The sequence below is a fragment of the Rhipicephalus microplus genome, chromosome 10 (assembly GCF_043290135.1).
Source record: "Rhipicephalus microplus isolate Deutch F79 chromosome 10, USDA_Rmic, whole genome shotgun sequence".
Taxonomy (NCBI): Eukaryota; Metazoa; Arthropoda; class Arachnida; order Ixodida; family Ixodidae; genus Rhipicephalus; species Rhipicephalus microplus.
Window position 1 is genome coordinate 15911104 of NC_134709.1, and position 20886 is coordinate 15931989.

At 42.8% G+C, this 20886-nt stretch overlaps 1 protein-coding gene across 7 annotated transcripts in view; it reads left to right on the forward strand.

Moving 5' to 3' along the window:
- Positions 1 to 18580, forward strand: part of LOC119181374 (uncharacterized) — a 30646-nt gene extending 12066 nt beyond the window's left edge. Inside the window, exons 4-14 of one of the 7 annotated variants that reach the window (XM_075875103.1) lie at positions 1314 to 1352; positions 2958 to 3017; positions 4592 to 4722; positions 6339 to 6426; positions 9905 to 9964; positions 11311 to 11379; positions 11564 to 11623; positions 12331 to 12381; positions 13718 to 13777; positions 14854 to 14984; positions 17260 to 18580. In XM_075875103.1, coding sequence (XP_075731218.1) covers positions 1314 to 1352; positions 2958 to 3017; positions 4592 to 4722; positions 6339 to 6426; positions 9905 to 9964; positions 11311 to 11379; positions 11564 to 11623; positions 12331 to 12381; positions 13718 to 13777; positions 14854 to 14984; positions 17260 to 18397 — 1887 coding nt within the window. In that variant the 3' untranslated portion in view covers positions 18398 to 18580. The remainder of the gene's footprint in view (positions 1 to 1313; positions 1353 to 2957; positions 3018 to 4591; positions 4723 to 6338; positions 6427 to 9904; positions 9965 to 11310; positions 11380 to 11563; positions 11624 to 12330; positions 12382 to 13717; positions 13778 to 14853; positions 14985 to 17259) is intronic. The other 6 variants (XM_037432595.2, XM_075875104.1, XM_037432596.2 and 3 more) reach the window with 6 other exon arrangements.
- The last annotated feature ends 2306 nt before the right edge of the window (positions 18581 to 20886 follow it).

A 20886-nucleotide genomic window follows, 5' to 3' on the forward strand; every position in this document is an offset into this window, starting at 1 on the left:
TTTTTCTCCTGAAACTCAGATTTGTATTTTCATGTCTCCACTAAAAAAATTGTGAGACGTAGCTGTTCGCACTCCACATGGCCGAAAAGCGAAGAATGATGATGTTGAACATGGGACTTTTTACTGATGTGCACCGGCAATGGTTTACACATCGGTGTTGAAACGCAGTAAACTTTCTTATTTCAGCTTTTTCTACCTTAAAATAGAAACATATGCCTTTCTTTGTACTGAGCACAACAGTGGCACCTCTTTACATGCTGTCACTGCAGGTGATCTCGCGTGGCAGCAAAAAACTTGTTAGCTGAGAGCCTGCGGCACCTGCAAACAAGTTGGAGAAGTAACAGAAGTTCCTGGCTCACAAGGCAGTACAGCTACTTTATGTGGCAATGAGCATTTGGAAAAGTTATTCTGCCAGCTTTTCATAGTCAAAAACAGTTGTAAATTTCAAAATGAAGAAGGTTAAGCACAGTTCCACTCACTCATGTAAGAGCAGGACATTTAACATAATGAACAGCTGGCAAGGAGTGTGTTGGGATTGAATCGCTATCAATTTTCAGCGTTACTGAAGGATGAACTTTTATTAATTTTTTTAGTGATTTCTCGGATAGAAAAATTCTGCTTACAGAATACCGACGTGTTTTTGGAATCAACCGCTGCATCTGTACCCATACCGAGGAAGAGCTTTTTGTCATGCCGTAAAAGACTTATGATTGTCAGTCCCATCAATCAAGCCCAGCTGCGGTGGTCTAGTGGCTAAGGTACTCGGCTGCTGACCCGCAGGTCGCAGGATCAAATCCCGGCTGCGGCGGCTGCATTTCTGGTGGAGGCAGTGATGTTGTAGGCCAGTGTGTTCAGATTTGGGTGCATGTTAAAGAACCCCAGGTGGTCGATATTTCCGGAGTCCTGCACTACGGCATCTCTCATAATCATATGGTGGTTTCGGGGTGTTAAATCCCACATATCAATCAATCAGTCCCATCAATAAAACTATGCTGATGCAGGTAGCAAAAATAAAAGCTTGATTCTTATGCTTTGTTCACCAAACTTCAGACTGCGGTGTGAAATGAAGTATATCTTTTCTCAGAAACAAGTAAGGGTATGGCCATAAAATTTTGTGCACTAATTCCTTGTGAGAGTGACATTAATCGCTACCTGAAAAATTGCGTTTGCAGAGGTACTTTTTGTTGCTTCAAGATGCAACATTTTTCAACTTTTGGTATAATAATACCTTTTTTCATCATTTTTTTTCTACCTGTATGTGTGAGGCTTTGATAGCCAACTTAGCTCGAAAGCTAAAAAACGGTTCTTTTCAGAACATGACCTGCGACGACATCGAGGAGGAGATCAGTCTGGTAAGTTCAGTGCTCTGTTAAATTATACATTTGAGATTTATGCTTTTTCACAGTGCAACCTATATAAATTAGCATTTGTAGGCACTAGCTTAGCCTATTGTTATGCCAGCCAAGGTTGCATTGTATACTTTGCAAGTTTGATATATCCCATGCCATGGTTGCACTACAGAAATATTTCTGTAGACCAAAGGCAAGAAGTGGACTGATATTTGTTTCAGGAAATGCACCAACAAATTTACCGATTGCCGTTCATATGTGGTGTATAAGATTCCATTTGGCTGTGTCCATCTCTACATAGGCCAGACGGTCCTCTGTGTTTACCAGAAAATAATGGAACGTAAGAGATCATTAACTGGAGGCTCACCCACAAACATGCTAAAATCGTGTTTGTTTAAAAACAGCTGCTTAGTGCAATAATGTAACGGGGTACTATGACTACATCTCTTGCACAAATCTCATATGTCGCTCACAGCCACATATGTGCCTCGTCTGTGGGTTTGTTGATAAGTGTCATAAAGTTGGTAATCATGAGTAGAGGCCAGATTTTCAGGCATTAAAAATCATTTTTTTATTTGCATATTTTTTATTCTGTCCCCATTGCCAAGTGATACCAATAATGGTATCAAATTGCTCTCAAAAGCGTAATTTGAGGTTAACTATACTTAACAAAAAAATTTAGTAAAAAGGGCGTCTTTTTGTCCCACAAGAATAATCATCTGGCTTGTTTGGGCTTCCTTTCGTGAAAACTTGGTGCTGGCCATTTTCCTGTCAGGAAAGCTATGTTATGCCAATAACGCACGTGTCATTAGTGACCTGAAAGTGCCGGGCGTGCGGGAATTGTGCAAGGAAAGGAACGCAAGGTAGATGACGATTATTGTTGTGGGACAAAAAGACTCCCTTTTTACTCAGTCTTTTCATTGTGTGTAGTGCTCGAATAGGCGCAGATTTTGAAAGTAGGGACTTACAGGTATTTGGGCACAAAAGTAAAAAATAGGCATTTATAGGCACTATAAAAACGTTATGAAAGCCCTTCTTAATGTGTAATCTATGCTCACATATAAAAAAGGGCCGATGGAAATGCAAGGCATTTGCCTGAAGTTCGATCCCTAATTTTGATTATGGAAATTAGGACAACTTTTTAAAAGGAATGCTTGTACAAACGTTTCGCATCTTGTTTAGTTTCTGCAGCACTATGTATCTGAAAGCCCGCCTCTCATGACAGGAAATCTTATTTGCTGAAGTGTGCAATGGTTAATCATTTGCGAACGTTTTTACAATGGCCGATTGCTGCTTTGGTATAGGAGAGTGTCAAGAGAGGCAGGACTAGGGCTGTTTTTTTGTAAATGTATGTGGTGTCATGAGCTTGACAAAACAGTGATAATTCCTGAATTTCTTTAGCAGGTCTGCCATATTTATCTTTCTTAGCTTGTTATAGCTGCAGTCTTATTTATGAACAAGTGCATCAATGTAGTGCAAAGTATGGGGCCTCCTTTTCAGTGAATTCATTATGGTTTAAAGTAGGTGCTCCGTTAACACACACACACACACACACACACACACACACAACACACACACATATATAAAATAAAAAAATGCTTCTTTCAGGTCACTGATTGTGTTGACATCAAGGTGGAACCAGCTAGCTCTACGACCATGCTTGCTACTGTAAGTGAAGTGTGCATTGTAATTGTGGAAGTTAGTGCTTATAATTCAAAGAAATATTAGAAGGCAACAGCGACTGACTGCTTCTTCTAAGGTCACATTATTTGAATAATGCTGGTAATGACTGTGTGGAATGGTCTCACTTTTCAAGCATTCGCCATCTTCAGTGAAATTTCACTTGAAGCGAATCTTTTGAGTAAGTAGCGTACACCATTGCAGCAATGCTTGCAAATCTGCAGGGTGGTGGTGGTGCAGTCTTTTTTTGTGTGTGTGTGGCCTTTAAACTGCACCAAGGTAATGAAGACATTAAGTTGCTTGTTGTCTTCACAGAGTCACAGTCCTACTATGTGCTTGATGTTCCAGCACCTCATCTCAGAGGTCATGCCAAGTAACTCCACATTCTAGTTCATGGCCATGTATTACGCAATGTAAACCCTGTCCCACGGCGTGATGAGCATAGGTAGTTTGCACCAAAAAAAGAAAGAGGTGGCGTTTTTGTGTGTTTTTTTAAGTGAAAGGGGGGGGAGACTGCTTTTTAAATGATCGCCAAATTTTTTTTTTCTACATTGCTGTTGTATCTTGCTAGTATTAGTGATGCACGTCGCCAATTTTTATGAATCCTAGATCATTACTTTAGCCATAGCAGCCTTTTACATATCACACAAGCATCTAATGGTGTTTTGTTTGTAGCCACAACGAAATGCTGTTTTGTTTTTACATAACCTCATAACTTGCCTAGTCTCACTGATGCTGCACTTGAGAAGCTTTTCTCGGCTCGCGTGCAGCCAATTTTGACCATTTTTGTCTTGCTGAAAAGCCGGCAGTTGAGTAAGCCCAGTGGGGCGCAAATGTTACTTTGTAAAGTTATAAGCGTTTGGAAAGGGTGGAATGAATAAGGTGCTTTTTCTTAGTCGTTTAAGTGAGAGCCCTGCAGCGTCATAGTCTTTGTTCTACAAAAGCCAGAACTGTGAGCTATTGTAGTGCTCTTTGATGTATGTCAAGTTCTGTGATATTTGATCATGGAAATCTGTAAAGCCAGTTTATTTAAAATGCTATAAATTTATGTTTTCATCAACAATTTTATAGTAATGGTAGGGCATGCAATAAAACTGAATTCATATTTGATATCAGCACACCGACATGTGAAATTGGTGGAGTTTTTGTCATCCTAGCTTAAATAATATAACACTTTATGTGTGAAAATAGCCACCTACAATAGCAAGAGTGGCTTATTCAAAGTCATGCATTGCAATGCAATCAAGGTAACCAAACATTCAACATGGTAGCTTAAATTCTCAAGTAGCATGCGAGGCATGCCACTTGATAAACCAGTCCGATATTCAGTCGTTCCTAAAAAAAAAAAAAAAAAAAAGTCTTAAGTTCTAGGTTTAACCTTGGCCAGAAAGCCAGTTACAAAGGTGAATTATTTTTATGCTCGAAGTATGCCTAATGTGCATTTAGTCTGTCATTTTTTTTCACCTAAAACTTCATTTAAAATGCAGTTTGCGCTCACACTTTTGCTTCATTCTGCGATCAAATTCTTAGGCGTTAGAGTTATTGTGTGCATTGTTTTGTAGGAACGCCTTGACATGATTGACAGAGAACCATCCGAGTCATCAGCCCTGCAGCCACGCAGCATAGTCGTTACCCCTCCGACAGGCAGCGCTGAAATATCAAGTGAGGTGTCCTCCATGGAAAGCAACCTAAGGTTAGTGAGAATCACATAGTGCTCTGCTGCGTGATAGAAGTGATTGTTCATTCATATTGTTTCTGTTAAGCAGGTGAATGTTGTAAAACTAAATGAGCACAAAAATAATAACGCTGCTCTTACCCCTTTGTGAGTGTACCATCAGTTTCCCGGCAAAATACACTCTTTCATACAAGTCTGCTTTGTAGTACCGAGACGGTTCTGAATAATTGTGAAGCTCAATGAAGCTTTACACGTTTGTTTAACTATGAACTGAACAACGCAAAATGAGCACGTTCTTTTAATTTTGTTCCAAAGCACGGTCACGTCGCTCTCGTGAAATTCACAAAAACAAGAATGAACGTAGTCTGGTATACTGCTATCGTCAGCCAGTGCAAAGTCTTTTACAGTCACAGGTGTATGTTTGTCAGCTGTATGTTTACCATTCAGCAAAAAGTATACAGCAACGATATCATGGTCAGATAGGCCAGGCTCGACAGATGTTTGATAACCACAAAAGGAACGTTCAAAAAGACTAGACCAAAGAGCAAGCTGAGACCGGCTCCGTGCCTGGTAGGCTCACAAACTACTTGTGCAAAGTTGTGATCAGGCATCATGAAATTCTCTCGTTACCTAGTTCAGCATTGAATAGTATCTTTAAGTGGTGCAATAAATGGGGCATGAAACTAAACTCTTCTAAATTTGTGCTCCTGCGAATGACTAAAAAACAGTGCCACTCAAATTTTTATACTCTATTGGCCAATACCTTTTGGCTGAAGTTAACAAGTACAAATATCTTCGAGTTAACATTACTAACGATTAACCTTACTAGTTGCACCCACATTGCTAACATCGCCTTTTCATTTTTTAGAAAATTATGTCTTCTTCGCGACAACCTTAACCATGTGCCCCCATGACGTAAAAACTTTAACCTATTTGACTCTCATCACACCCAAATTAGAATAGCCTGCATCATTTGGGATCCCTTGACCAAAACCAGTACTGATGCTCTCGGAAGAGTACAGAGAAAAGCAATGCGATTCATTTTTGCTAAATACAGCCACAATGATTCTTTGACTGAACTTTTACACTCCAATGAATTTCTAGCTGTTCAAGTGAGGCGTAAGATTGTTTGACGGAAGTTATAAATAAATATTCAAATAAATAAATAAATGCTGATGAGATTCTTTAATTTTGGTGTCAAGGACCATTATCACATGGCACACCAACTTAAATTGAGACTAGTGTGATACCAAGCTATAGTGTGAATTCTGGTGGCTTCAAGCACCAGCATGCCTAGTTGTGATCATCAGGTCGAGTACCAAGACACGAAATGGCTGCATTGTGCATCACCAATGCACCCAAACAGCAGAGTGGTCGTGGAAATGTCACAATATCTTTTGGGAGTGTGTGACAAGAAACTCGTACTGTATTTGGACGTCAGGGTGCAGAAAAAACCGAGGCTAGCTTTTCAAGACACGTAATTAGTTTTTCATGGTGCACTCGTACTGACCAGTAAATTTTTTAGGACCGTAAGGACATGGTCTTTGATGAGATGCCACAAAATAACAACTTAAAATTTTTGTGTCAGTACCCTTTCAAGTATGCTCGTCTATATTTTTCTCTTTAACTTACAGGATTCCTGGTTGTGCCCCTGCAGTTCCAGCGACACTGGGCGAGCAGTTTCAACAGGTGAACCCCTCTGGTCATCAGCGCACTTACGAGGTCAAGTTCCAGTGCAGCCAATGCTCAGCAATGTTAGCAAACAAGTGGTCACTGCAAAAGCACATGCTGACCCATTCCAGTGAGAGGCCCTATGAATGCGACACGTGTGGCACGCGATTCAAACGAAAGGGCGCGCTAGTTAAGCACCACATAACTCACACGAACGAGAAGGAATTCAAGTGTGAACTGTGCCCCTCGGAATTCCACCGTAAGGCGTCACTGGAAAGGCACAAGAAACTTCACGAGAGAGGTGAGGACCTGTTTCCCTGCCAGGAGTGTGGCAGAATCTTTCGACAGAACGAAAGCTTGCTGAAACATCTGCGGCGACACACGCTCGAGAAGCCCTTTGCATGCCACTTGTGTCCAGCGAAGTTCCCGAGGCAGCCAGACCTGAATGTTCACATGCGTAAACACACAGGCGAAAGACCGTACAAGTGTTCCATCTGTGAAAAGTCATTCAGTCAGTCACACACACGTACGATTCACATGCGTCGTATGCACACCGAGGTGATGCTCAACAAAGGGTTTTCCTGTTCTGCTTGCGGAAAAGTGTATTTTCATCGGCTAAGCCTCCGCAGGCATGAAGGCACTCACGAGATCAAGATCTTCCAGTGCAGCCAATGCTCAGTTACAGTGGCACGCCGGTCGTTACTGAATAGCCACATGGTGACGCATTCCAGTGAGAGGCCTCACAAGTGCGGCACATGTGGCATGGGATTCAAACGAAGGGCAGAATTACTGAGGCACCGTAGCACTCACACAGTTGAGAAGAAGTTCAAGTGCGAGCTGTGTCCGTCGGCGTTCCGCAAGAAGTTGTCACTGAAAAGGCACAAGGAATTTCACGAAAGAGGCGTGGACATGTATAACTGCCAGGAGTGTGGAAAAACATTTCTATACAAGAAGAACTTGCTAGTACATCTGCGGCAGCACATGCTAGAAAGGCCATTTGCATGCCCCCTGTGTCCAGCCAAGTTTTCGAGGGAAAACCACTGGGAAACTCACATGCGTGGACACGCGGACAAAAAAACCTAACAAGATCTCTGTCTGTGAAAAGTCATTCGCCCAATCCCATATGTGTACGCTGCACATGCCTTGCATGCACCATGACGTGGCACTCGAGGTAATGAGCATTGATAACAAAAGGGCGCTGCAAGATAAAAAAAAAAGTGAGGGAAAACTTACAAAGATGCTGATTTAATCACAGGCATACTGGAGTCACAGTTGTAGTGGTCCTACATGCTGGTAACTATTGAAAAGGCTTAGTGGAGTTGAGGTGTAGTGCTAAATGCCTGTTAGAACATGGAACTTGGACCAGGTTATATTGAATTATGCCCTATGGGGGACAGCTGTGACATCTGTTTGGTAGCCAAGAAAAAGAGAAAGTTCTCTACCACGCATATAATAGGCTTGCTGTTTAGCACAGGGTTCTTATATAGTCAGCTGCCAATTTTTCATTCACGCTTGATAATTTGGACATTTTCGCAGTACCATCACAAGTCCCATAGAGCCAATCTAAGAATGCCTGAAATATTGGACGCCGAAACATTTTCATGTCAGTTTTTTTTTTTTTTTTTTTTTGAGCTCAGATTGCAGGCTCAAAATAGCATCAATCGAAGCCACCGCCACTGCCGTGTTGATAATTTTGCTGGCTCGAGCCAGTGCCTTCGTTAGTTAATCCATTTGTGGTTGTGTGAAAAGGCAAGGCTCGGCTTTGCCACACTGCCAAAACATTAGATGGAAAAGCATACGTAGAATCAGAATGGGCGACGGGGTGAGCGTGTCGGTGCGGCTAGGCAAATCTGCCGAGTCTGAGGTGGATTTGCCTGGTCCCACTGATGCTGAAGGTGTTAATTATGGCAAGTAGTGTTAATGATAATAATTATTGTGTTGAAACAGAGTTGCTTGCACGCAAAGTTCCCATGAGCAATGCATGATGATAATGGTCCCGTGTAACTAGTGTTTGCAGTGCACACATATGTGGACAGTTGTCTTCATGAAGCGTAGCGATGTGGGTTTGTTGGCACATCTTGAAAACGCAGCATCTCTTGACACTTTCAATGAAGGAATAAACTTTATCGTTGTGAGTAGCGCCCATGTTTCCCGTGTCTCTTCTTCATTGTCCTCGTTTTCACTGGCGCCAAGATTCTTGTTTTCTTCTAGAAGTGGAGCTAAATTTTTCAGTTTTTCTGTTTATTCCCATTTTCGTGTGCATTGATATGTATTACATACACATAAAGAAATATTTAATTGTGCAACTGGTTTGGCTGAGGGAAACAAAAGGTTAGAGGGATACTGAACAAGAATATGAAAAAAATGACAAATACCTAGAAATGAGATTTGGAAGACTCGAATTCCATGAACAGCGTGCATTTCATGCGTTTTTGGAGACGCCTGTATTATAGTGAGCACCGGCGGCTGCGCACCAGTGAGCATGGCGGTGCGCGTTGACGTCTACTACTTCACGCATGCCAATGGCGGGTGCAGACTTTCCTGCCCTGCTACATTCATTCTTCGCCCTCTCTTTTCACCCCACTCTCCTCGTTCCACAAAAGCACAGAGTTGTTCCCCGCCCCGTAGCATTGTTTACAGCCAGTGACTGGTTCTAGGACAGTAGTGGCAGCTGGCTCTCTACAATTTTCAAAAATCTTGAGGACCAACATTTCGCAAGTCTGTTTGCCTCTTGTATTTGCACTGTTCCTTGAAGTATGTACCCAGCTGCCACTGTTAAAGGGAACGTTGAAGCGTGCGGTGGCAGATCGGCACTACCACTGGCCGGTGGCTGCAATGAGTGTCACTCCGGCGCAGCACTCGCTGTGAGGCGTGCTCTTCTGTCGTCTGTTGCCATTTGCTTCTGGGCTAGGAATCGTCACGAGACTAAACGTTCATGCGACTAAAGAGCACCGCGCGTGGTGCTGGCTGTGCCTCAGCGGAGCTCCTTGCAGCCGCCAGCCAGTCGTGGTGCCAAGCTTGTGCCCCATGCTTCAATGTTCCCTTCAACAGTGGACCACTGTGTGCTACCAAAAAGCCCAGGTGTCTGCATTGCTGAAAATCGTGGTTGTTCAGTATCCCTTCAAGTAACACTCGCTCAGCTGAGCCTGCAGGTTTCAGAATAAATAATGCAAAGTTAACCGCTTGGGGGTTTTTCACAGCCAATGCTTCAGGTAATTTAATGGTGGCCAGAGAATAAGTGGATCCAGAATTGTGTTTTTAATGCTTTGGTTTTGTGTCTAGGCTTCCTTTTTTTATGTGTGTCCAAACAAAAATGTATTAGTTGCCGCTCAGTTGCATAATTAAAAGTAAAAACTTCTTAAAAGGGGATGTCTTTGAGCCCACAAGTCTATTGCTTCACTAGGTACATCAAATGAAAAATGATGTAGTAGAGGGCTTTCTGTCATTGTGTGTTTGCTTTTTATTCTGAGTAAGTGGTTGCTTTTCACTTCAGCACCTAAGAATAAAAATGAGGAAACACTTATTTCAGGCCATACCAAGTGTTTGTGTGAAGGTGGAACAGAACAGCCCTAGAACACCGCCGCCTCGTGTAAGTGAAGTGCAGCGAGTCATTGTGCAGCTTTTTATATTTTTTTATTCTGATCAAAATTAAACTGCAGTAGCTACCTACTCCTCCTTTTGGAAGTTAACACTATCCGAATAATGTCCGTGGCATGGTTCTGATAATAGCAAGCAATGATGCAACCAGACATTTAGGTTTTACAGAGTACACGTAAATGATTACAATTAAAATTGTTTTTTTTTTCAATATCTGATTGATTACGATGGTCAATTACAGCCCTGGAAAGGGAACCGAGTGCCCCATCACAGTTGTCTATGCTGCTCAACTGCTAAAGCAAAGGTGAAGGGATGAAATCCCGGCATTTTCAATGAGGGCAAAAATGTTTGAGGCCCGTGCACTTAGATTCAGGTGCACGTTAAGGAACACCAGGTGGAAACTTCCAGAGTCCTCCGCTACGGTGTCTCTCATAAGCATGTCGTGGTTTTTGGACCTTAAACCTTAGATATTGTATTGAAGGTAACTGCGCAATTACAGACATGTGGTCGACTACCTCTGTTGCATTACTTTGTTTCACAATTTCATTGTAACACAAGGTTAGTCGGACTACAACAAAGCACTGTGGCTTGTACAGTAGAGAGAAGACTGAAAGCTTGCTTGAAGGCTAAGAGGCTTACTGTATTGGCTGGGATGTAGGGTTGCAGTATGCTAACTTTCTATAGGAATTGTTTTTCATAGTTGTCATGGCTGATTCTGCCACGTTTACTCGTTAAGAGGCCAGCTGCTACACTGAAACTCTCTTATCACGTGTGCTGGAAGGAAGGGCAGTATTATAAGGTAGGCACACCTTGCTCACGAGCTCGTAGTTGTGCCGAACTCTGATGCTAGTGTGCCTATTCTCTATGAGGCATCGTGCTTCGCTGTTGGTGGCACTCAGGTGAGGCTGCAGGTGAGGCCAGCGAAAAGGTTTGAGAACAAGCTCTTTGGGACCCCCCATGTGACGGAGGGAGCAGGGCGAAGAGTATCTTTCGGAGCGAGAATAGCCGTAGAAACATGTTACAACTTGATATTGAAAAAAAAAAGTCTTTGGATACCAGTCATTGATTACATTAAATGTGTAATTAAATTACCCAGGGTGTTATAGTTTTGAAACAGTAATCGTTGGGTTATTAAATTACAATAAAATGTAACTAATTACTTGTAATGTATTATGTGCACCTCTGGACTCGGTGTATGACTCGTAACCCTTCACTAACTTATGCCAATATACTGAGCCTAAATTTTACAAATTAAAGCACCTTAACTTGCAATTGTGTATGTGTGTGGTTCAGAGTGCCTTATGGCTAACTGAGCTTTAAAATTTTTTTTCCCCTCAGGGCAGGACCTGTGCTAATGGCAAGCAGGAGTTCATAATGCCGAATCACCCTCCACCATTGCTATCGCTTGTAAGTATGTATTGTATAGAGTTATGCAATTAGAAGTTATAATTCTCAACAATTTAACTTATAGCAGATATGAGCTGGTGTTCTCATGTACTCTTCTTTGCAATATATACAATATCAACCCATGCTTTGTTAGCTATACCAACCATATAGTGGCTGAAAGCTTCATTAAAAAAATATCTTTCAGGTTGTGGAGAGTGTTGACATCAAAACGGAACCGAGCAGCCCTAATACTGTGCTTCCTCCCGTAAGTCGAGTGCAATATGGTATTGCATGATCTTGTGTTTTCTTTCATCTCAACTACATTAAGAGAAGGGAAAGAGTGGCTTTTCTTTATGTTAGCATCAAAGGACTTCTTACAGCATAGTTTAAATCATAAAATCTCTAACGTATTTGCATGTTTAGCACTAGCGTCGTTCCTTCCGACAAATTTAGCATCCCTTTAGCATCACCAAACTTTAAACTACAATGTTAAATGAAGCGCATTTTTTTTTCCTCAGAAACGAATAAGGGTATGGCCATGAAATTTTGTACAGCCAAGGCTGCGCCTGTGTAGAGCACGCGAGCAGCCGGTTTTCGCCCGGCGGGCGAAAGCTTGAGGCATTTTCAGGCTCTGAAGTGGTGTATAAGGAGCATGCAAGGCCTAGTTGTCAGGCTGACCGTGTCAGAGCCTGATACTCCCTCAAGGTTTCGTGCCTCAGAGCAAAAACCGACGGCTCGCATGCTCTACATAGACGTGGCCGCGGCTGTACACTAATCTCTCATAAGAGTGGCATTAATTACTTGAAAAATTGGTTTTGCAGAAGTCCTTTTTGTTGCTCTAGGATGCAAGATCTCGAACCTTTTAATGTAATACCCTTCATCATCTTTTTTTTTTTAGCGGTGTGTATATGGTTTAAAGTAAGCCCTTTGTAGCCAACTTAGCTCAAAAGCTTAAAAAAATGTTCTTTTCAGGATCTGACCTGCGATGACATCAAGAAGGAGATTGAAATGCCACACAGTCCTGTGAGTTCAGTGTACAGTGAAATTTGTGAGTTCTGATCTCTCACAGTGCGACTTATGTAAATGAGCAGTTGTAAGCATTAGTATTAGGTTATTATGCAAGTCAAGGCCGTATCGTCTACTTGCCCATACGAGTGTTACGCTACAGGAATATTTAGGACCAGTGCTGTGAACCATTGCAGAATGCCTGTTAAAGAATGACACAGAACTAAGCTTGCTGGTAAGTATTCATGTTTAAAGACATAACATGTGCTGCTGTATAGAGAATGTATAAGCGTGTGGTAGACAAGAGAGAGTTTGAGAATTGGGGCCCCAAGGATTAGGGGACTTGAGAAGTTTGTGACCCGCCAAGGCGCATGCGCAGAACCTAAGCCAGTGTTGGGCTCTTGCGTTCCTGTTGATTTGAGGCTCCAAAATCGAAAACTAGCATGGATCCCCAAGACGTCTTGCGTCGCGAGCGAGACGACACATATGACACAATGCGCACCACGATGAAGTATGGCTCGTGTCTCGCATGGTGTTAACTTCCCCATGTGGTATGCCCTGTGAATTTGACCCAACCCAGCCTGCGTTTGATCCAATTCTCAAACTCTGCTGATGATCCTCCGGACGCAAGAGCAACTTACACTAAGCAGCTTGGGGACCCATTGTCTTGGACCCCCAATTCTCAAACTCCCTAAGAAGTGGACTGTCATTTGTTTTGGGAAACACACCAACAAATTTACTGATTACTGCACAGGTGTGGTGTATATGATTCCGTTCAGCTGCGCCTGCTTCAACATAGCGCAGACAGGTTTGCTTTGTTAACCACAGAATAATGAAACATAATATATCGCTAACCGGAGGCTCACTATCTAATTTGTCGTTGCAGTGTTGAGAGTGTAAGTGCATGCCGAACTTTGATAAGTGTGCGATTTAGTAGCGCCACGGGCATGAAGAAATGTGTTTAAAATGGTGGAGGCCTGACATATCGATAATAATGATAGCACACCCGTGAGCCAACCTTTTATTAACCTGCATAAAGACGAAATTGAGTCTAAACAGCTATCTCTGATGCAAGTCTGCACACTAGCCGAATTGATAGGTTTGCCTATTGATAGGTCTGCCTATTGCACGTGGGTGGTCAATGTCACATGTGATTCACGGTAACACCAAACGATACCGCTGCTTGGTCCGCTCATCATTCACTGCGTGGATATGCCAGGAAATTTTCTTCCTTTGCTTTCTGATCTTGTATATTTTTCTAAAGTCATTTCCGTGACGAGGTACGTTACTGAAGTCTTGGTGGATGCTGACGTAAAAGGCTTTCGTGTTGAAAAAAAAAAATCGTTTCTTTCAGGTCACCGAAAGTGTTGAGAACAAGGTGGAACCAGTTAACCCTATGACCATACTTGCTACTTAAAGTGAAGTGTAGGTTGTAATTGTGGAAGTTTCTGTTTATCATTCTTGACTGCCTCTTCTAAGGTCGCATTATTTGAATAATGCTGGTATCGATAACTGCATGAAATGATCTCATAGTTCATGCATCCGCCATTTTCAGTGAAACTTCACTTCAGGAAATTTCGTTGGCTTGAACAGCCCCAAGTTAACAGCAGCTAAGAGAAAGGTGTGCCCCTCGTGATTACGCTAAGTAACATCGCAGTTCCGTGATTGAAAAACCTCGCAAGTCAAATATCAAATTGTGGTGTCAGCTTCGCAAGCTGACAGTGTTGAATAGTAAAAATTGCCTGAAATTTTTACCAGCTATTGAATAGCTATCGTTTAGAGTCTGAGAAGATTTATTCTATAAAAAATTATTTCCAAAGGTCTGCTGCATGTGTAACGTGTAGAGGTGGCCTTTTCAGTTTATTATTCATTGTTATTTTCAACATAGGGTCGTGTCCAGTGTCGCTAGTCGCTCCCATGGCGTCATAGGTGTGTGCAGGGTTCCCCTTCAGGGGGGGGAGGGGTGGGGGTGAAGGTATTTCATAGTGCCCCCCCCCCCGAGTTGCAGCATCCCGCCCTATTATGTCAGTGTGTGGGACTGACTTTGTTTATATTTGATATTAACAAATGAAAATGCATAATCGGAGAAGTTTTTTTTTATCTTAGCTTGAATAATAAGTATGACACTGTCTAAAAGTCACTGCCTGCAATATCAAGAGTAGCTCGTTTAAAGTCCTGCATTCCCAAAACAATCAAGGTAATCAAACATTCATTGTGGTAGCTTAATTTCTCCGGTAGCATGCCTCGAGTTAGTAATTGATTGGCACGAAAAATCAAACTTCTGCATTTAAATTTGGCGAAAAAACCAGTTGCAAAGATGAGCTTTTTCCACGTTTAAAGTGTTCCTAATATGCACCGAGTTCATTTTGTTTTTTTCACCTGAAAAGTACTAATAGTATAGGCGAATTCATCTTAACTGCAGTTTACACCTTGCTTTATTCTGTGGTCGAATTCGTAGGTATCTGAATGATTGTGTACATTGTTTTGTAGGAACGCCTTGACGTGATTGACAAAAAGGCATCCGAGTTACCAGCCCTGCGGCCGTGCAACGTAGTCCTAACCCCACTGACGTGGAATGCTGAAAGGCCACGAGAGGTGCTCTTCACAGAAAGTAACCTAAGGTTAGTGAGAATCGCTTAGTGCATTAAGGCACAATATATGATAGAGGTAAGATGGAAAATTGGGCGTGTTGACTCGGATTCATTGTGGCTAACAGCAGGAAGACCTAGACATAGAGCAGAACTGGACACAGCACCGTAGCAATGTCGGCCTTCTCACTCAACCAAAAAAATATACACTGTGCATTGTCAAGTGGATGAAATACTGCGAAAATAATTTTTTTAAATAATAAAAATAAACACAAATTCAAATGTAACCAAGATACCGGGGCACAAAAGTACTTTCTATATTATACTCTGTTCAGAGTATATTATACTCTGAACCATTTTGGTTTAGCAGTACAAAAGCTAAGGGGTGTAAGAAAGCCACACGTTTGTGCAGCAATACGCAGTCCCACATACAAGTGCCCTAAAGTTGACAGGGTTTGCTAGCATTGGCGTTTCTTTGGTGCGTTTTACGCCACACCAATACATGATATGCTTATTTTTCTTTGCATTTATTTTGTACACATTTGATTATCTGTGTCAGTTACCGCTGATAACTGTATTTACAAACCAACATAGCAGCACACATTCAAAAGTGACAGCCCGCTTCGATCCAGACTTGCTCTTGCTACACGCCCACTGCACTGACAGCAGTAAACAAATGGTAAAATCAGCCATCAATTTGTTTCATTTAATTCTAGTGCTAAAGGATCAGGTACGTTTTGTCAATATTAGTAAAATAGTATGGTGCTTGCTTAGCCGCACCTCCTAAGCCTAACGCGCCGAGGCAGTGTTCGGACTGCGTCGTCAGACCAAGAACGCTGCATCTCCAAATATCGGACATGCAATCTCGCACAGCATTCCGTGCGCGTCGGATCCTCCTTCGGTGGAAGCAAAAAAAAAAAAAAGAGAGAGAGAAAAGGAGCGTTGCAGCGGAAGACACGAAGAAACGCATCGACGGAGAAACAGACATACGAGAGCCACGAAGAGCGTCGGAAAGAAACGACCACAAAGTGAAGTTATTCACCGGCATGAGATTCCAGCAGAGTAACAAATTCACGCTTCTTTCAGGTTCCCGTTATGTGTTTTGTCTAATAGCATTACTACATTTTTAAGTTGATAAACTAGCCATAATAACTACAATTCGTTGAGCAGACGCCGTGAATACGGTGAGCAGACGACACAGCGCGAATGAATACACATGGAGGGGATAAGCGTCCTTGCTATTGGCTGAGGGGCCTGTAGCCACCACAGTGGTAAAGAGAACTTCTGAAACAGAGTATAGATAGTGGATGAGGATATTTAGGGATATAGTGCTCGGTGTCTTGGTTATGTTTGAATTTCTGTTTTTTTTTTATTATTTTCTATTTTTTTGCTGTATTTCATTCATCACTGGCACACCACTGCACATAAGTATTTCTATAGGAATGTCCCTTGCAAACAGAAGTGTTCTAATGAGATTGTATATATGCGGTAATGGTAACACGAACTATGGTGTTGATCTCATCTGCTTTTTGCAATATCATAGCCGTACTGTCATTAGGTGCTGCCAAGCTTTGTTACATCACTTAATGGTTGCTTAGGACTGGATGTGTGATACCTCAACAAACTAGGTGCAGAAACAGTGTGGGCGGGAACCTGTTTCGCCACCGTACCTTTTAAGTGCGACTTCAGGGCTGCATCAATAGTGACGCACCACATTTAGCAAAAACCATCACGTCTTCGATAATTGGTGCATAGGGATACTGACACCAATTTTCTAAACTGAATTTACTACGCCATGCAAGTCTCCTGTACGTAGAGATGGTTCTGAGCAAGTGTGAGGCAGAGTAAATGTTGATAAGGTTCTTAATTTGTTGTCAAAGTCAATTTTCACATGGTGCACCTACTGACATTGAGGCTATTGTGGTGCCAGGCTACATCGTCGATTCTGGTGACCTTAAGCACCAGTATGCCTAGTTTTGATCATGAAGTGGGGTACCAAAACACCAAATGGCTGCATTGTGCATCATCAACGCAGCCAAGCAGCAGAGTGGTCGTAGAAACGTTGCAACGTATTGAGCGAGCCTGTGGAAAGCAGCTCGTATTGTGTTAAGACGTCAGTGTACAAGAGGAAGTCACTAGCTTTTAAAAATGTGTAATTAGGTTTTCGTGGTGCACTCACACTGACCAGTAAATTTTCTAGGATCTTGAGGATGTGGTCTTTGATGTGTTGTCAAAAAATAACAGCTGAAAATTTTCATTTCAGTACCCCTTTAAATATGCTCGTCTATATTTCTTCTTTAATTTCCAGGGTTCCTGGTTGTACTCCTGCGGTTCCAGTGACGCTGGCCGAGCAGTTTCAACAGGCGAATCTCTCTGCTTATCTGTGCACTGACGAGGTCAAGGTCCAGTGCAGCCAATGCTCGGCAATGTTAGCGAACAAGCGGTCACTGCAAGACCACATGCTGACCCATTCCAGTGAGAGGCCCTATGAATGCGACACGTGTGGCACGCGATTCAAACGAAAGGGCTCGCTAGTTAGGCACCACGCAATTCACACGGCCGAGAAGGAGTTCAAGTGTGAGCTGTGCCCCTCGGCATTCTACCGTAAGGAATCGCTGGAAAAGCACAAGGAACTTCACGAAAGAGGTGTCGACCTGTTTCCCTGCCAGGAGTGTGGCAGAATCTTTCGACAGAACGAAAGCTTGCTGAAACATCTGCGGCGACACACGCTCGAGAAGCCCTTTGCATGCCACCTGTGTCCGGCGAAGTTCCTGAGACAGGCAGACCTGAATGTTCACATGCGTAAACACACAGGCGAGAGACCGTACAAGTGTTCCATCTGTGAAAAGTCGTTCAGTCAGCCGCAAAAGCGTACGATGCACATGCGTCGTACACACCTCGAGGTGAAGCTGAAAAAAACGTTTCCCTGTTCTGCTTGCGAAAAGGTGTTTTTTGATCAGCGAAACCTCCGCAGGCATGAAGGCACTCACGAGATTAAGATCTTTCAGTGCAGCCACTGCTCAGTTACAGTGGCGAGCATGTGGTCACTGAAGAGACACATGATGACGCATTCCAGTGAGAGGCCTCACAAGTGCGGCACTTGTGGCATGCGATTCAAGCGAATGTCCGGGTTGCTTAGCCACCGCACCACTCATATGGTTGAGAAAAAGTTCAAGTGCGAGCAGTGTCCATCGACGTTCTGCAAGAAGGTGTCGCTGAAAAGGCACAAGGAGTTTCACGAAAGAGGCGTGAACAGGTTTCACTGCCAGGAGTGCGGAAGAACATTTTTACTCAAGAAGAGCCTGCAGCGACATCAGAGGTCGCACATGCTGGAAAGGCCGTTTGCATGCCGCCTGTGTCCAGCCAAGTTCTTCAGGAAACACCACTGGGAAACTCACATGCTTGGACACACGGACAAAAAAAGCACACAAGAATTCCATCTTTGAAAAGTCATTCGCCCAGTCCCATATGTGTACGCTGCACATGTCTTGCATGCACCATGACGTGGCACTCGAAGTAATATACATTGATAACAAGACGATGCTTTTGTGACTGTATGTGACTGTATGTGACTGTATGTTATTCTAGTATGCTGCAAAATAAAAAAAAAGTGAGGGAAAGCTTACAAAGATGCTGATTTAATAACAGGCGTACTGGAGTCACGGTTATGGTGGTCATACATGCTGGTCACTATTGAAAAGGCTTAGTGGAGTTGAGGTGTAGTGCTAAATGCCTTTCAGAATATGGACTTGGACCAGGGTATATTGAATTATGCCCTATGGAGGACAGCTGTGACATCTGCTTGGTAGCCAAGAAAAAGAGAAAGTTCTCTACCACGCATATAATGGGCTTGCTGTTTAGCACAGTGTTCTTATATAGTCAGCTGCCAATTTTTCATTCACGCTTGAAAATTTGGACATTTTTGCAGTACCATCACAAGTCCCATAGAGCCGGTCTAAGAATGCCTGAAATATTGGATGCCAAAACTCTTTCATGTCTCATTTTTTTTACTTTGAGCTCAGATTGGAGGCTCAAAATAGCATCGATTGAAGCCACCACCACTGCCATGTTGATCATTTCGCTGGCTCGAGCCAGTGCCTTCGTGAGTTAATCCATTTGTGGTCGTGCGAAAAGGCAAGACTCGGCTTTGCCACACTGCCAATACAATAGATGGCAAAGCTTACGTAAAATCAGAATGGGCCACGAGGTGAGCGTGCCGATGCCACGCCATAAATGCATGATGATGGAAGGGGTCATGCTCTACAATGTGATTTATTTGCTTAGAACCACAATATTCATATTAGAATAAGCATTTTCAGCAAGCTCTTCAATAGAGCATAAAACAAGGTGCAGTAGTTAGCGTACTGGTCGCTTTCAAAGAGATAACGACTTGGTTTAGATTGATAAACTGCACTCTGATGCCTTTAATGCCTTAAGTGTCACTATCATAAGTTCATTATTAGTGGACTAAGTCAAGGTTGAAGTTTCATTTTAATATTTCATTTCAAGATCGTCACGCGTAATGTCAAAGTTTTACAAATTTATTTTTCGATTATCGCAACATTGGCTCGAAATTTTGTGAAACTTGGTGTGCAGGGTCCATTTCACCCACAGACGACAATGTGCAGTAGAATTTGTAAACGGAAAGCTGTTAAACAGAACTGCTGCTTAGATGGAACAAAAGTTTCTGACAAAATTGGTTTCATTCTTGCAATCTGCAGCCCTGGTCTTGTATCAGTAAATGGAACTCCTGTTAAAACGGAAGGTATTTTCGTGGTTCTACCAGGTTCCGTTTAACGAGACACCACTGTACTTAATTGATTAGACGCTACGTTGGACCCAGTAGATGCCTTCAATGTCAATGACGTCGCAGTGCTTGGTTCGGGAATCTACAGGTGGTGTCTCCACGGACATTTTCTTGATTACCAAGCATTGTACTGCAGTAAAAGTGGTGTATCAGGATTGGGAAATTGTAATTAACTTGTGCACGAAAAACCGTTTTTTCTCTTTAGTGTTTCTTTAATAGGTGTCAACCTGAACGTGCCGCACCGCTGTTCATTTTTGTGCAAGACCGCCAAGTGCACTGCGTAGATGCATTGCTTGTAAAAACGAACTCAGCTTGGCGTAGGTGCTCTCTGGCTTGGCTTCGCTGCTCCTTTGTGCAGTCAGCAAATGAGTCGGTACATCGAACATTCTCATGTCAAAAATGCATGCATATGATGAAGCAAGCATGATGGAACTGATGGCAAAGAGTGGAAACTCAGCATACCTCCCACGAGACAAGCGCTCGCATGCTGGTACGCTGGGGCATCGCCGCTTTTACCACTAGCGCCTTCTGGGTATGCAACTAAAAATAATTCACAAAAAAACATTTATTTTATGACGTCACTAGTGAGGTCAGCAAATGGAGAAAAGGAGTGCTGAGAAAGGATTTCACGGTTCGTGTACTGTAGGCCCCAATGTCGAATTCAGCCGTCACAACAGTTCTAACGCGACGGCGTTTAAGAGCTCGTTTTGCAGAAATTCCGGTGTCGGCATCAGCATCGTTGGTTACGAGTGAAGAATCATCTTGTGCCTGACCAAAAAATCAAGAAATATGCAAATAAAATAAATAATTTCTCCGCCTGAGCGAGGTTCAAACCCTGGTCGTTTGTGTGGCAAGCAAGTGTTCCAGCGCAGAGCCATGTGCCTGCTTGGAAATACAGTGAAAATAACTTCCTCTGCTGGTAAATGCAGTTAAAGTAACTTTCACACATAAACACATGCGCCCTGTATACGTGTTTCACAATGCAACATGTAATACCGCAGTAATGATGGGTGGTCGGGTATCAGAACATGTGATTATCATGACTTCATAAAGCGGGCCATTCACTACATGAGGCACACATGCCTTTCCCTTACTGTCACGGAGCGGGTGAATAGCAAGCTCGAAAAT